The sequence below is a fragment of the Lonchura striata genome, chromosome 10, assembly GCF_046129695.1.
Source record: "Lonchura striata isolate bLonStr1 chromosome 10, bLonStr1.mat, whole genome shotgun sequence".
Classification (NCBI taxonomy): Eukaryota; Metazoa; Chordata; class Aves; order Passeriformes; family Estrildidae; genus Lonchura; species Lonchura striata.
In genome coordinates this window covers 26,037,618-26,051,409 of record NC_134612.1, presented here as the reverse complement: position 1 = coordinate 26,051,409, position 13,792 = coordinate 26,037,618, and the positions used below count along the sequence as shown (strand labels likewise).

At 51.7% G+C, this 13,792-nt stretch overlaps 1 protein-coding gene across 1 annotated transcript in view; it reads right to left on the bottom strand.

Moving 5' to 3' along the window:
- Positions 1 to 7,301: 7,301 nt before the first annotated feature.
- Positions 7,302 to 13,792, bottom strand: part of VEPH1 (ventricular zone expressed PH domain containing 1) — a 52,936-nt gene continuing 46,445 nt past the window's right edge. Inside the window, exons 14-15 of the mRNA XM_021540827.3 lie at positions 8,760 to 8,896; positions 7,302 to 7,538 (exon numbers count right to left, since the gene is read on the bottom strand). Coding sequence (XP_021396502.2) covers positions 7,302 to 7,538; positions 8,760 to 8,896 — 374 coding nt within the window. The remainder of the gene's footprint in view (positions 7,539 to 8,759; positions 8,897 to 13,792) is intronic.

Genomic DNA, 13,792 nt, shown 5'->3' with positions numbered 1-13,792 from the left:
CAAAAAACCCCAGAACTTCATAACTTCTGTGTGTGACCTCAGGTAAAACACAGTTTTGAGGTGAATTAAATTGGAGGAAAAAATCCAAATAACACCACGGCCTGGTGGCTGCGTGCAGCAGCTTTGCCAGTGCAGGAGTGAGGGGTGGCTCCTGCAGTTCTGACCCTCCCCGAGCAGGGAAGTGAGGCCGAGGGGCTCAGGGAGAGGGTGGGGAGCTCGGGGGTCTCGTAGAAGGGAAATTCCACATTTCTCCTGCACTAGTTGCAAATAGGACTGTACTGATACAGGATGATGATGTCAGGTTCAAAATGTGTTCACTCTGATTTTATGGCCCTTGTGAGCCTGCGGGTATTGGCAGGAGGGCTGGAAGAAAGCCCTCCTGACCCCGTTGTGCAGCAGAACAAGACTTGTGCTGATTCTGCCCCCAGACCGTGCCAGACGTCTGCTCTGGTGCCACAGCAGAGCCCCAGAAGGGATCAGCAAAATGCAATTGTTCCCTTAAAGCCCATTTGCATTCATCTTTATCAGAAAAGTCACAATTTACTATAATTACCATTTTTGCTGAACAGAAAAGCTGGATGGCTCAGCCAGCTGAAAGCACCACAACCTCAGCCATGCATGGAGCAGTTCTGGCTCCCCCGTGCCCACACCAAAAGAACCAATTTAGGATTTCAGATGGGTGGGTTTCACAGGCTGGGCTCCCCCAGAGTATTGATTTCTCCTCTCTATGTCTGGAGCAGAGCAAGGCTGTCCCTAAAGCTCTTGGCTCCTCTGGGATAACACCAAGGCCCCGGTGCTGGACACTCACCTGCTTCCCTTGGCACAGCAGCACTGCACGGAGGTGGGACCAGCTGGGACCTCCTGAACCCCAAAGCATCTGGATATGAGCAGACATCCTTCTCCTGGGACTCTTCTCAAGGAGTCCAAGACCAAGCAGGCCACTCCATGGCTTTCTCCAGGTCACCACCCAGCTTCCAGCACATCCAGGAGCTTCATGGATCAGAGCCAAGCACGTTGTTCTTTAAGGTGGACTTTTCCCACCCCATATGTTTGGCCTGTGAGCCAAAAATCTCCCCACCCAGCAGTCCTGAGCCACAATCCCCTCCTTCAATCAGCAAATCCTGCTCATCCTCTCCATGCCCACATTGTTGATCCCTCTGCCACCTGCAGTTACTGCCTAAATGCTGCAGCTGGAGCTCTGTCAGCACAGGGAGCCAGGCACTCTCCTCTCTATGCCCACCTCCCCAGGAGCCCAGAAAACCTTGTGTGCTCAGTGATTAATGGGAAAGTTCCAGACAGCTCTGGCAAAGTCCAGCTGACCACTCTGTTTTTCCCAAGCCACATTTTGGGATGCAGCGATGGCTGAGGGAGTGAGAGCTGTGTAACCTCACACATCAGCCCAAATCAAGGAAAGCTGTCTCCATCACAGGCCTGTCAGGGTTTAGGCTGCCCAAACAATCTGTGAGTGTTTAACAAGCTGCTGAAAACCACTGGTGGACAAAAGGCATTTCTGGCATTCTTGGATTTAATGTCAAGCTGTGTTCCCCAACCCAAAATGTAATGATCAAAACAAGATGCACCTCTCTGGACTTCTGCAGCGACCAGGCCTGGTGGGAACTGTGGCTTTAAAACATCAGCAACAGCCCAAAGGTGTTAGTGGACACTGTGCTTCCATGATTTCCCTGGTGCTGGCGTTGTCCTGCTCCTGCTGGCTGGCCAGTGGGACACAGAGTGACTTCTGGAACCAGCAGCTGTCCCTGGAAGTGTCCCAGGCCAGGCTGGAGGGGGCTTGGAGCTCCCTGGGACAGTGCAAGGTGTGGGATGGGGTGGGACAAGGTGGTCTTTAAGGTCCCCTCCCACCTGAACTGTTCTGGGATTCTGTGACTCTCTGAGCTGAGGCACAGTCATGGACAGCTGGAAAAACAGACTCTGCTGTTGCCTAAACACCACCTGCACCGGAGCAAAGGATCCTCACACTTGTGTCCTTCAAAGCAAAAGCAACACCCTGGTCACGAATGTTTTCCCTTGGGCTGAGGCCCCAGCTCAGCCAGGCTGGGCTCTGCTGGGACACGTGGCCTTCTCCTGCTTTTACCCCCAGAGAAGCTCTCCCACCACAGGCAGCCCTGGAGCCTCTGCCGGGAGCGCTAGTGGTGACGCAAAGTTACCCTTTACAAAATCCCTCCAAACAAAACCTCTCACAGACACATCTTTTCCACCAGGAGCTGCCAGTGCAAACCAGGGATTGCTGCTCCTAACCCGGAGGCATTGGCGTTGCTTCTGTCATCCTGGGTTTTCAGTGACCTTTACCCACGCTCTGGGTGGTGGAAGCACATCCAAGGCAGTGGCCGAGCAGTGCCCGGGGGTGGCCGTGGTGCCTCTGAGCCCAAGGAGACACCTGCTGTGGCACTGCCAGCAAAGGCCTGGCCTGGCTGGGAGGGACCCCTCGGACCCAGTGTCCCCATCCGTCCCTCTGGGACACAGAGCCACCACAGGTCCACGCTGATGTTCCTGCTGAGGAGGAGCCGGAAGGGAAGGGCAGGGGCAGAGATCACGAGACAAATCTTGGCTTTCAAACAATAGCTATTGTGTAAATGTATTTTTACTTCTGTCCTAAAAGAAACAAGTGATTTTGGTGTGTCCTAAAAGTTGCAGTTATTTAAATGCCAGGATTTTTGTGGAAACATAAAAGGCTTTGGGTTGGAAGGGACCCAAAGACTGTCTTGTTCCACGGGCAGGGCCATCTTTCTTTATGCCAGGTTTGTGCCAGCCCCACTGAACACCTCCAGGGCTGGGGAGTTGATATCCAGAGAAGATGCACACAACACTTATATTACAGTGTCCACATCTGTAGAAGCAAATAAATCTAAATCTTGTGATGTCCTGAGAGAGCTATCAGGGCTGCCTGGGGGATCCCCTGGAGCTCCCTGGACTGGGAGCACTGGGGTGGGACAGAGACCCTGGGCTGGGGCACTGGGGTGGGACAGAGACCCTGGGCTGGGGCACTGGGGGTCCCAGGTGGGGCCAGCCAGGAACATCCATGTCCTGGCAAAACCAACCCCAGCACAAACTGTTTGGAGATCTCCAGGTCATTTCGGTGAAGCAGTCAAATGAATCAAGACTGATTGCTTCTTTCTTTGCCTAATTAGACAACGGGGAGATTTATGGAATAATTGAGCCAACTTAATGTAGCTGTAATTTGACATCTAATTAATCAATGTCCTGCTCCTTCACAGGTGCAATGTAAACCCTTCCTAACTGCTGCAGGCATGTCTCTATTGTTTCTGGGGAAAAAAAAACCCAATCAAACCAAATTTCTCATTTCCTCCTGCCACTGGAGCACAGAAGCTACAGGAATTCTGTTGTTGCCTCCAGACAGCAGAAGTGACCTTGCTGGGTGGTCTCATCCCACAGGTACCACAGGATGGCCTCGGTGCAGGAGGCACAGCTGCCTCCTGATGCTGCTAAAAGTTTGGGAAGCTCTTCTCACCAAAATACTCCTGGCTGCCAGCCGGGTGCTGGGGGTCTGTCAGTGGGGAGGGAGGGATTGTGTTCCTGCAGCTGGCCAAGGCTGGGCAGTGCAGGAAGCTGGACAGGTACCACCAGGACACACAGGGATCCAAGGAAAATCCTGGCCCTATTAGAGTTAACAGGAGTTTTGCATTTGACCTCAGCAAGGTCAAGGATTTTACCCAAGGAATATTAGTCATCAGCATCAGGATGAATTAGAGGACTTGTCAACAAGAAGCAGGCAAGGTTAGTCCCATGGGTGGCCGAGCTGGGATTTGGAACGGCTGGAAAAATAATGTCCAGCTTATTCCATTTATCCCCGTGCTGCATGCGAGGCCTGCCTGCAACACCTCAGCATTCCTCGCCTGCTCTCTTCCCTCCCATCAGACACGCTGGGGAACGCTTTGTTTGGGATGGAGGGGGGAACTGTGGGGTAAAATTTCCTTGGGAAGCTTCCCAGAGCTGGGCTCAGCTGTCACAAAGCAGCCCTGGGAAGGCAGTGCAGAGCCTGTGGTTCCCATTCCCAGGAAATCCCATCCAGCCTGATCCCACTGGCAGCAGGGTGCAGCCCAGCAGATTCCCTGGGGATTGTGTGGATTGCAGGCAGCTGGAAGCCAGAGCTGCTCCCACCCTGCCAGGGGACAGCTGCCCCGTGCTCTGTGCCCCCTGCACGAGAGGAGGTGACAAAGCCTGAGGTGTGAGCCAGCCCTTCCCTGCCAGAGCCCTGGGATCGCTCCCAGCTTGGCCCAGTTGGTTTTGGGTGTTCCTGAGGCCACACACTCACCCAGACTCGGATCCCTGAAGGATGCACGGGATGTGGCCCTGGAGTCACGGGGGACATCAGCTCCTTCAGGAAAACATGGATTATTGTCCTTGCAGAAACCCGCTCATGGAAGTGGGAGCCAATATTTTGCAGGATTTGTTCCCTAGAGAAGCAAAAGTGATCTGTGAAACTTGGAGGGTTTGGAAATTGCTCACGTTCAGGAATGAGCAGGGCTGGATTTTGGGTTGGTTTAGGTTAAACCCTAAAGCTGGGTCTGTGCCCCAGTGTGTGGAAGGGACTGGGGGTGCTGGTTTGGACTGGGAGCTCTCTTCCATGGCACAGTCCTGGAGCTGTGGGCTCTGAGGAGGTTGTTTGCATCCAGTCCTTTTCCCAGGATGTGCCCAAGGAGCCTCAATGAACTCTCAAAGCTCATTGCCAACGGTGGTTCCTGCAAGGATGAGCACAACAACAGAGAAAATACTGCACAATCAGAGCTACCAACGTGTTCCTGGTCGATATTTAAATCCAGAATGTTTTGGATACTTAAATCCAAAGTGATTCAGATATTTAAATCCAAAATGTTTTGGATATTTAAATCCAAATTGGTTTGGATATTTAAATCTAAAGTGTTTTGAATATTTAAATCCAAACTGTTCTGATACATGTTATTTGAAAAGGAACCAACAAAATCTATTCTTGAGAAGTTCCCTGCTCTCATTCTACACTGCATTGATGATCTCTGTGTTTCTCCTTTTAGGAGGGTGACTGGAAGAAGCTGCCAGCTGAATTTCTGTTTTATTTTCCTCCAAGTTTTAATTGAAGTCAGGAGAAGTGTGGCTGGGCTCCCTATTTTAGGGAATTATTTCCTGGCATGGCACCCGGGGTGTGTGTGACAAAATTCCATGCTGCTGCCATCAGGCTGGGGTTGACAGGAAGGCTGTGAGTGCCTGGGGACAGGCCAGGGGACAGCAGGTGACACAGAGCTGGCTTGGTCCCACACGCCAGGTGCAGCCCATTGGTGACACCACGACATCAGTGACATTCTTCAGAGGTGGCAGGCTGAGGCTTGGCTCCGAGGGTAGGAAACACAGAATATTTGGTGTGTAAAGTTGGTTTTGATGGCCAGCTCACCGTTATCAGTGAACTCAGGGTGAATTGCAGGATGCAATTCTGGAACTGAAGGTGATAAATTCCAAGTTCTCACCTGTGAATTGACTTCATTCCCCACAGACTCAGTGGTTTTGTCCTGAGGGCAAACTGAGGATTTGTTGTGCAGGTGTTGAAGATAAAATGGGCAAAATCTCCTTTCCTCATCTCCATCCTCACCCTTGCCCTGCTGGGCTTCCATATCTTCTGTGACCAAATTTAGCTTTAGCAAGGTTCTTCTGATCACTTTGCCATATTTCAGGATCTGACACCCATCCCCATGTAGTTGTGGTTGCCACAAGGATTTTTGGGAATCTGAACATTTCACATCTTTCCCAAGAGCATTGGGAAGCCTGGAGCCAGTTTTGAGTATTTTTGGGTTTGCTCCCCACCCTGCACTCCCTGTGCTGAGCCCACCTGTGGCCTCACCATCTTCCTGCAAGTGCCCTGGAGCACCAATGTCCCCTGGGGCCACCACAATGGGAAATTATTCAAAATTATGGGGAAGAAAGCCAAGCAGGGGAACACAGACTGCCCAGGAGGAGAAAGCAAACAGCCTCTTCAGTTCAGCCTGATTCCCCTTTCCCTGCCTGTGGCAGTTCCTCACTCCAAGGTCCAGGCTTTCTCCCCAAAGGTTTGAGGGTGTTTGGATGGACCAGGCTGAGAACTCCTCTGTGCAGCTGCCAGTTTGGTGAGGCACAGGCAGCAGAGCCCATGCTGCCAGAAATTAATTTTTCCTCATTCTAATTTGGGTGAATGCTTATTCCCAAGCACTGGCATCTCACCTGTCAGGATAACAAACGACAGAGCTCTGGCAGCCAGGGAGACAAAGGCCAGGAACACTCAGTGCTCGTGAGGGACCAGACTCCAAGGACAAACATTTGCATTTTGTGGGACAACATTCCCAGCTTTGAGCCAGAAACCTGCAAGGGAGCAGGAAGCAAAGCACCCTGGCAGATCCCTCAGCTGCCACTCCCTTTCCAGCCTCAGGCCCATCCTCCTCCTCACACCCTGCACAGCCAGGCTGGGTAAGGCCAGGGTCATCCCTGCTCCTGTGCATCCATTGAGTAGAAGGTACAGAAAAAAAACAGGTTTTCCTCATTTTTCCATATTTCTGGCAACATTTTTTTGCCAAAGATACGTTTTTCTAGGTTGGAAAATATCAAATTTTATTTCTACTCAGCCTTGAATGATCTCTGAGCTCATTTCATCACTTGCAGACTTCTCATTCTTTTTTCCTTTCAGTCTCTTCTACAGTCCTTCCTCCACTTTGGAATAATTTGAAAGTAACAAAGAACATTGAACAAACTGGGAATTTTCCAGATGTGCAGAAATTTTTAAAAGTTACAGAATGGAGAAGAGAATTAAAAAACAACAAAAAAGGAAAACCGAAAAATTACATTCAGTTACGAAGTAGAGCAAAAGCAGGGAAAAAAGAGGGAAAATCAAACCAGTTAAATGTTTAAAATTATTTTCCAGCCATACAAAATCTTTCAATTTCCCAATTTAAACCTGAAAGCAGCAGCACAGACACATATAAACAATAAAAGGATAAAGCCCACCGGGATTAAATAAGGAAAATTAACTTTTTACACTGAGTTGATTGAGGAAAGCAGAAAGTCCTCCCTCTTGGCAGTGTCAGAGAGCTGGTGCACCTCAGGGTTGGGTTTCTAAGCACGTTCCCTGGCTGTCAGGACACCAGGCTGAAGAAGACCTCCCCAGGGAACGTGGCAGCTGCTCCTGGGGCAGTGTCCCGTGGCTCCCAGGGTGGCACTGGAGGTGCCATGGTCCCTCAGGCTCTCAGGCAGGTGTCCCTCTCTCCCTGCTCCCCGTGCCTGCCCCACAGGCTCTGCGGTGGCCGTGGGCAGGGTTGGTGGCCCCAGGGCTAGAGGTAGGTGGTGGCCTCGCGGCTCTGGCGCTCGCGGGCCTGCGCCACGGCCACGCTGAGGCACTGCAGCCACTGCTCGGCGTTCTTCTCGTCCTCGGCCTTGAGCACGTAGCTCCTGCTGTCCGTGAAGATCTCGAAGGCCCGCGGCAGGCTCCGGTCCCGCCGCTTCTTGGCCACCGCCTTGACGCTCTGCACCTTGCTCAGCTCGATGGGGCACTCGTCGGGGTCGTCCTTCTGGAGCACAGGGACAGGGCAGGGGTCACCAGCGAGGAACCAGCCCTGGCCTCACTAATGCTGAAGGCCCTTGGCGGTGTCCCAGCTTGGACAGGGCCTGGAGCCGCCTGGGACACTGGGAGGTGTCCCTGCCACGGAGGGGGATGGAATGAGATGGTTCTTATGTCCCCTGAAAATTGGGGACCCAGCAGTGGCAGCTCCTGGGCAGCACTCTGGCTGCCCTTGCTGTCCCCTGCCAGGCACTCTGAGTGGGAAAACCACCACGGGCAAGGCTGAGGGGTGAAGGGCTCTGGGAATACCAGAACAGGAAAAGCTGAGGGGTGAAAGGCTCTGGGAATACCAGAATAGGAAAAGCTGAGGGGTGAAAGGCTCTGGGAATACCAGAACAGGAAAAGCTGAGGGATGAAAGGCTCTGGGAATACCAGAACCAGGAAAGCTGAGGGGTGAAAGGCTCTGGGAATACCAGAACAGGAAAAGCTGAGGGGTGAAAGGCTCTGGGAATACCAGCCCCAGGAAGGCTGAGGGATGGAAAGCTCTGGGAATACCAGAACAGGAAAAGCTGAGGGGTGAAAGGCTCTGGGAATACCAGAACAGGAAAAGCTGAGGGGTGAAAGGCTCTGGGAATACCAGAATAGGGAAAGCTGAGGGGTGAAAGGCTCTGGGAATACCAGAATGGGGAAAGCTGAGGGGTGAAAGGCTCTGGGAATACCAGAACCAGGAAAAGCTGAGGGGTGAAAGGCTCTGGGAATACCAGAAGGGGGAAAACTGAGGGGTGAAAGGCTCTGGGAATACCAGAAGGGGGAAAGCTGAGGGGTGAAAGGCTCTGGGAATACCAGAACAGGAAAAGCTGAGGGATGGAAAGCTCTGGGAATACCAGAACCAGGAAAGCTGAGGGGTAAAAGGCTCTGGGAATACCAGCCCCAGGAAGGCTGAGGGATGGAAGGCTCTGGGAATACCAGAACCAGGAAAGCTGAGGGATGAAAGGCTTTGGGAATACCAGCCCCAGGAAGGCTGAGGGATGGAAAGCTCTGGGAATACCAGCCCCAGGAAGGCTGAGGGATGGAAAGCTCTGGGAATACCAGAACCAGGAAGGCTGAGGGATGAAGCCCCCAAGAGGGCTGAAGGATGAAACCCCCCGGGAAGGCCGAGGGCTGCCGGCCGCAGGAGCTGCAGGGAGGAGCACAGGGTGTCCTGAGACACTCGGGGCCGCTCCGTACTCACGGATTTGCCCCTGCGGAACAGCAGCTGGTTGCCAGCCAGGGTGAAGTAACGCGTTTTCCACCTCTTGATGAACTTCCAGCGCACCTGCTTCTCCTTCAGCTTGCCCTCCATCAGGGGCTGCCCGTCCTGGTTGATGCCTGGGGAGGGGAGCACAGGCAGGGTTGGTGCTGCCCTCCCTTCCCCAGCCGTGCTGCAGGAAGGTCGTTGTGCCTTCCTCCTTCTCCCGGCCTCCAGCATTCAGGTCTCACTTCACACAGCTCAGCCCTCAGCGTGTCCTGCTGGGGAGGCTGAGCAGACGGAGCTCACAGCTCACACCCCTCTTCCAGCTCTTCTCCTCCTCCCTCAGCATCCCAAACTCCTCTCCACCACTGCACCTCTCCATTGCTCCTCAGCCCTGCAGTACCCATTTCTGGCCTTGGGCACTGCCAGGGATCCAGGGGCAGACACAGCTGTGCCAGGGCCTGCCCACCCTCCCAGCCAGGAATTCCTTCCCAGGATCCCACCTAACCCTGCCCTCTGGCAGTTTGAAGCCCTGATGTCTCCTAGGAGTTTCTTTTCCCTTTCTCTTCTGTCTTTACATCGATGGCCGGGCCGTGAAGGACCAGATAGACCAGAGGGCAGTGCAGGCACAGGCAGTCTGAGCAGGGATATTTTTGGATGGGACGTTTGCCTTGGAACCCATCCCAGCATCTGTCAGAGGGGCAGTGATCTCTGGCTGGCCGCTCTCCCAGGCCCCACGTCCCTCCAGCACCGCTTTTCCTTGAAAGCCTTCGCTGCCATCGGCGGCTCCTGAGCCCCAAGCTGCCCAGGGTGCCCAGGTGCCACCCAAGGGAGTGCCAAAGGCTTGATGGCTTTCTGGGCACCCAGCCCCCGTCTGGAAGAGGGCAAACCAATCCAAGACAAGGCATCAGCTGTAGATAAAGGACGTGTCCTTCCCCCAGCGCTGTTTTCCTTGGCAGCGAGGCTGGCGGGGGGCGCAGTGTGGACTCGTGCAATTTCCTCAGGAAAGACCATAAATATTTCTGTCTCTGCAGGCAGGGAACGCTTGGAAGGAGATGGATGAATGAAAAGGGGGTTGGCAGAGCCTCAGTGCCGGGGGGAGCTGCAGCTGTGATTGCTGCAGCAGGAGCAGGCCGTGCTCTGCTCCACGCAGCCACTTCAGCCCCGACCCCACAACTCTCCTGGGTATTTTGGTGCCAGCACCGATCACAGCACCCAGCCTGGCATGGGACAGAGGAAAGCAGAGGGTTGCTTCTCCCTGTTTAAATATTTTCACTGCAAAAGGGGATATATCTCCCAGGAGGCTGGTTTGGGGCTGCACCCTCTCCCCACACACTCTTTAGTGGGACAGAACCATGTTTATTGTGCCCTGTACTAAAAATTTGGCAATTTTGTTAAATATAGTTTCCTGCCTGGCTCCTGGTTCTACAGGAAAACCTTCAATCCCATTCCAGAGCCATAGTAACGTGCTTCAACCAGACAAAGAGGGGTAAAGCACAAAAGGCTCAGGGACCAGATGAGACTGAGACAGTTTGTGGTCAGGAGCACAACGTGAGAAGGGAAGTGAATGTGCAATTTTGGCCTAAAGTGAATTTTTATGGCCAAAATCTTTCAAACCCAGGATCTGCTAAGAAATGTTGATATCTTTTTAAGGAGCAGTGACTTAGGCAATGCTACCAGAGGACTTCTCCTGTGTATCCACAACCACAAGGAAGCCCGGGGGAGTTCTGGTGGCAGCTTCCATAGTGGCCCTAATGAATCCGATGCCAGCGTGTCTGAGGGGCTGATTAGGAGAGAGAGATTCAAGCAAGATAAGAATGGAGCTCTTTCCCAATGTTTTTCTAAGTCCTTCTGCTTATTTTCCTTGCGGTTGACTTCACAGAGTCTCAGAATATCTCAGCTGGAAAGGATCTCGAGGGGTCTCTCCTCCAGCTCCAAGCAAGGTCACCCATGGGGTCAGACTGGGCCGCTCATGGATTTATCCATGTGGGGCTTGAAAAATCTCCACAACATCTCTGGGCAAGCTGTGCCAGTGCTTGATATCCTCATGGTGGGAAAGCTTTCACTCACGGGGAACAGTTCCTGTCCAATATCCCCTCTAAATCTCTCCCCTTTCAGTTTGAAAAGGTCTAAAGGTCTTGAAACACCCATTTTTTCTTAAATCACCTTAATATAGACACACTGACTCCAATTTAACCCTGAGTAGCTCCCGCTGAGGTGACTGTTGGAATTTCTACTTTTCATCTTGCTTTCTTTGCAGAACTACAGCACATCCAGCTCTAAGTAGTTTGGGTACTGAATAAAAAGTTAAAAACCCTCCAAACTCTTCCAAGATGAACTCGAGACAGATAAAACCCAAAGCTTTAAATCTTGAATTTGATGAAACATAAAATCCTCCACAAGAATTCATGAATGATCTCAGTGATAATAAACCCCTATGAACTTGAAAGAATGGAATGTGTGGCAGATAAATGCAATTAACCTCGGGGAATATGGATTTGCTCTCTCCCATTAATCACCACATTGGGTTTTGCTGAAAACCTGGATTGCTGGATGCCACTTTTTATGATTTTGCAGTCAGGATTAGAGCTGGGCTCCTTCATTTCACTGGATAGCTGGCACTGCAGGAGGGGGATAAATGTATTCCCAAGTTAAGGTGGTGTTGGCTTTCCCAGGGAATTGCAGTTTTCCAGAGGAATTCCCAAACACCCTCAGTTCTTCCCCAATCCTGAATCCTTGCCCATGGCTCCTCTGCAGCCCCCAGGGATCCCTGCCTGTCTTTGTGAGCTTCCAGAGGGGGGAAGGAGCTGGAATTCCCTCAATTCCCTCGCCGCTCTCGGTGGTTTTGTGGAATGATTTGTGCAAGAGCTGGTGGAGCCAAACTCTCAGTCCAGGGGGCTGTGTTGGAATGAGGCTCCCAGCAGCCAGCTTGTCCCAACAGGAGGAATCCTGTGTTTTCCAGCACTCCAGGTACCTGGTGGCTGTGCTGGAATGGAACACAGGATGCTGTGAGCTGGAGTTCCTCCCCTGGGCCCAGGGCAGATCAGCAGGCTTTGTGGGAATGCTGCTCCTCAGTGGCAGGAAAAGCCAATCCAGGGTGATTTAACAGCACTTCTGGAAAAGTCTAGTTGTACAAAACATGCTTTGGCAGCAGAAGAATGCAAGAGAAGGAGCTGAACTTTCTCCAGTCGTCACTGTGGGTGCATCAACCACTTTGCTTCTGCTTAACTGGTTCTTTCCACACAGGATCAGCTTCCAGCCCCAAAATGCCTCCCAGCTACAGGCAAACAGGAATCCCAGAAACATGGAATGGTTTGGGCTGAAAAGGATCTTAAATATCATCTTACCATCGCCGTGCCATGGCAGGAACACCTCCCACTATCCCAGGCTGCTCCAAGCCCTGTCCAACCTGGCCTTGGGCACTTCCAGAGATCCAGGACAGCCACAGCTTCCCTGGGAATTCCATCCCAAGGCAAGGCCGGGGCTTTAAGGCAGTGTTTGCCCAAGTTTGGAGTATAAATGGCATCTTGCAATGTGGCATCCAAAAAATGCAACAAAACCCCACATTAAGCAAACCCAGCAGACAATAATAGAAACAATTTTACTTCTGAATTCCTTCTTCAACAGGAATTCGGTTGCTAAACAGAATTGCTGAGAGGAAGAAGTTGCTTTCTTGCCTCTCAAAAGTATTTCAGATTTCAAAGGATCTTTCACACTCTGGAATGAAAATAAGAGATGTTTCACAGCCTTTAAATTCCTTACCAATCCAAGGAGACTTCCAAATCCTTCCTTGTGTCAGATCCTACAAACCCAGAGAGACCCTGCAGGGTCTCCCACTCTGCCATGACCCTTCCCAGCTGCCACAGCTCTGCAGCACCAACACAAAGGTGGAGTTGTCACTCCCTGCAAATTTTTATTCCACTGAGCTCCCTCTTCCACGTTGCCTTCCTCAGCTTTCACATGACCCATTCAGGGAATTTATCTTCTGGGTTTTCTAAAGGCCTTTGGAGCTCAGAAGCAAATCGTGATCCTCACAAGGAGCCTTTCTTGCAAAAATTCTTTTAAACTGAGGCAAAGAGAGCAATTGCTGATGAAAAGGACAGTACAGCCAGGAAAGCAGGAGTGAGGCAAGGCTGGACTGGTTAAATGTCTTTGGAAATTGAGAACAAAGTTGCTTCATGAAGCTTTGACATTTTAAGCAAGAGTCTCGTTTTCCTCATCACTCAACATCCCTGACGTGATGGGGAACCACACTGAGAGCTCTGTGGAGATGAAGTTTTAACTCAGAGCAGGGTTTTGTTCCTGGCCCTGGTGTCCCACAGGAGCTGGGGAAGGAGAAAATGCTCAAAAACCCATGGAGTGAGCAGGGACAGGCTGGCCTGCAGCAGCAGTTGGCCACTTCCTAAATTTGGGGTTGATGCAGTCTGAAGAGACACTAACTGTTAGAATAAATCTCTGGAACAGCCAATTATTCAAACACTTGGCCAAAACAGTCCAAATTCTTGGCCAGGATTGGTCAGACTTTTATGGAGTGGCAGAAAGCATCTGAGAACAAGATTCCTCTGCCTGTCAGGGCACTCATCTGGCACTGCTGGCTGCCAGAGAGCTTCAAAGGCAGGGCACCAGGAGGTCATACCTGGGGAAAAGGCTGGGTTTTCCCATTTTCCACTCACCCTCTTCTCCAACACAGCTGAAGGATTATGCCTTTATAAGACTTAATCACATGTCCCTAAGGAGATGTGCACGGCAGAGAAAATTCTATTAAAGCAAATAATTCTGAGAGTGAAGAAAGCAGGAACCAGGTGTTGTTTCCGTGCCAACATGACTTGTGGCACCTGGGTGGGCTGCAGAGGAGCTGGGATGTGGTCCAGGAGATGTAATTCTGTATCTGGACAGTGGAGGAGGAGTGCAGAGCTCTCCCACTCCCCAGGGCTCAGTGATGATCCAGATTTGGGGTTGTGTCCCTCTATGCACACACCAAATCAAGTTTGGGCCCGACTCCCTTGCCAAAGATGAGTTGAATGGAGAATTCC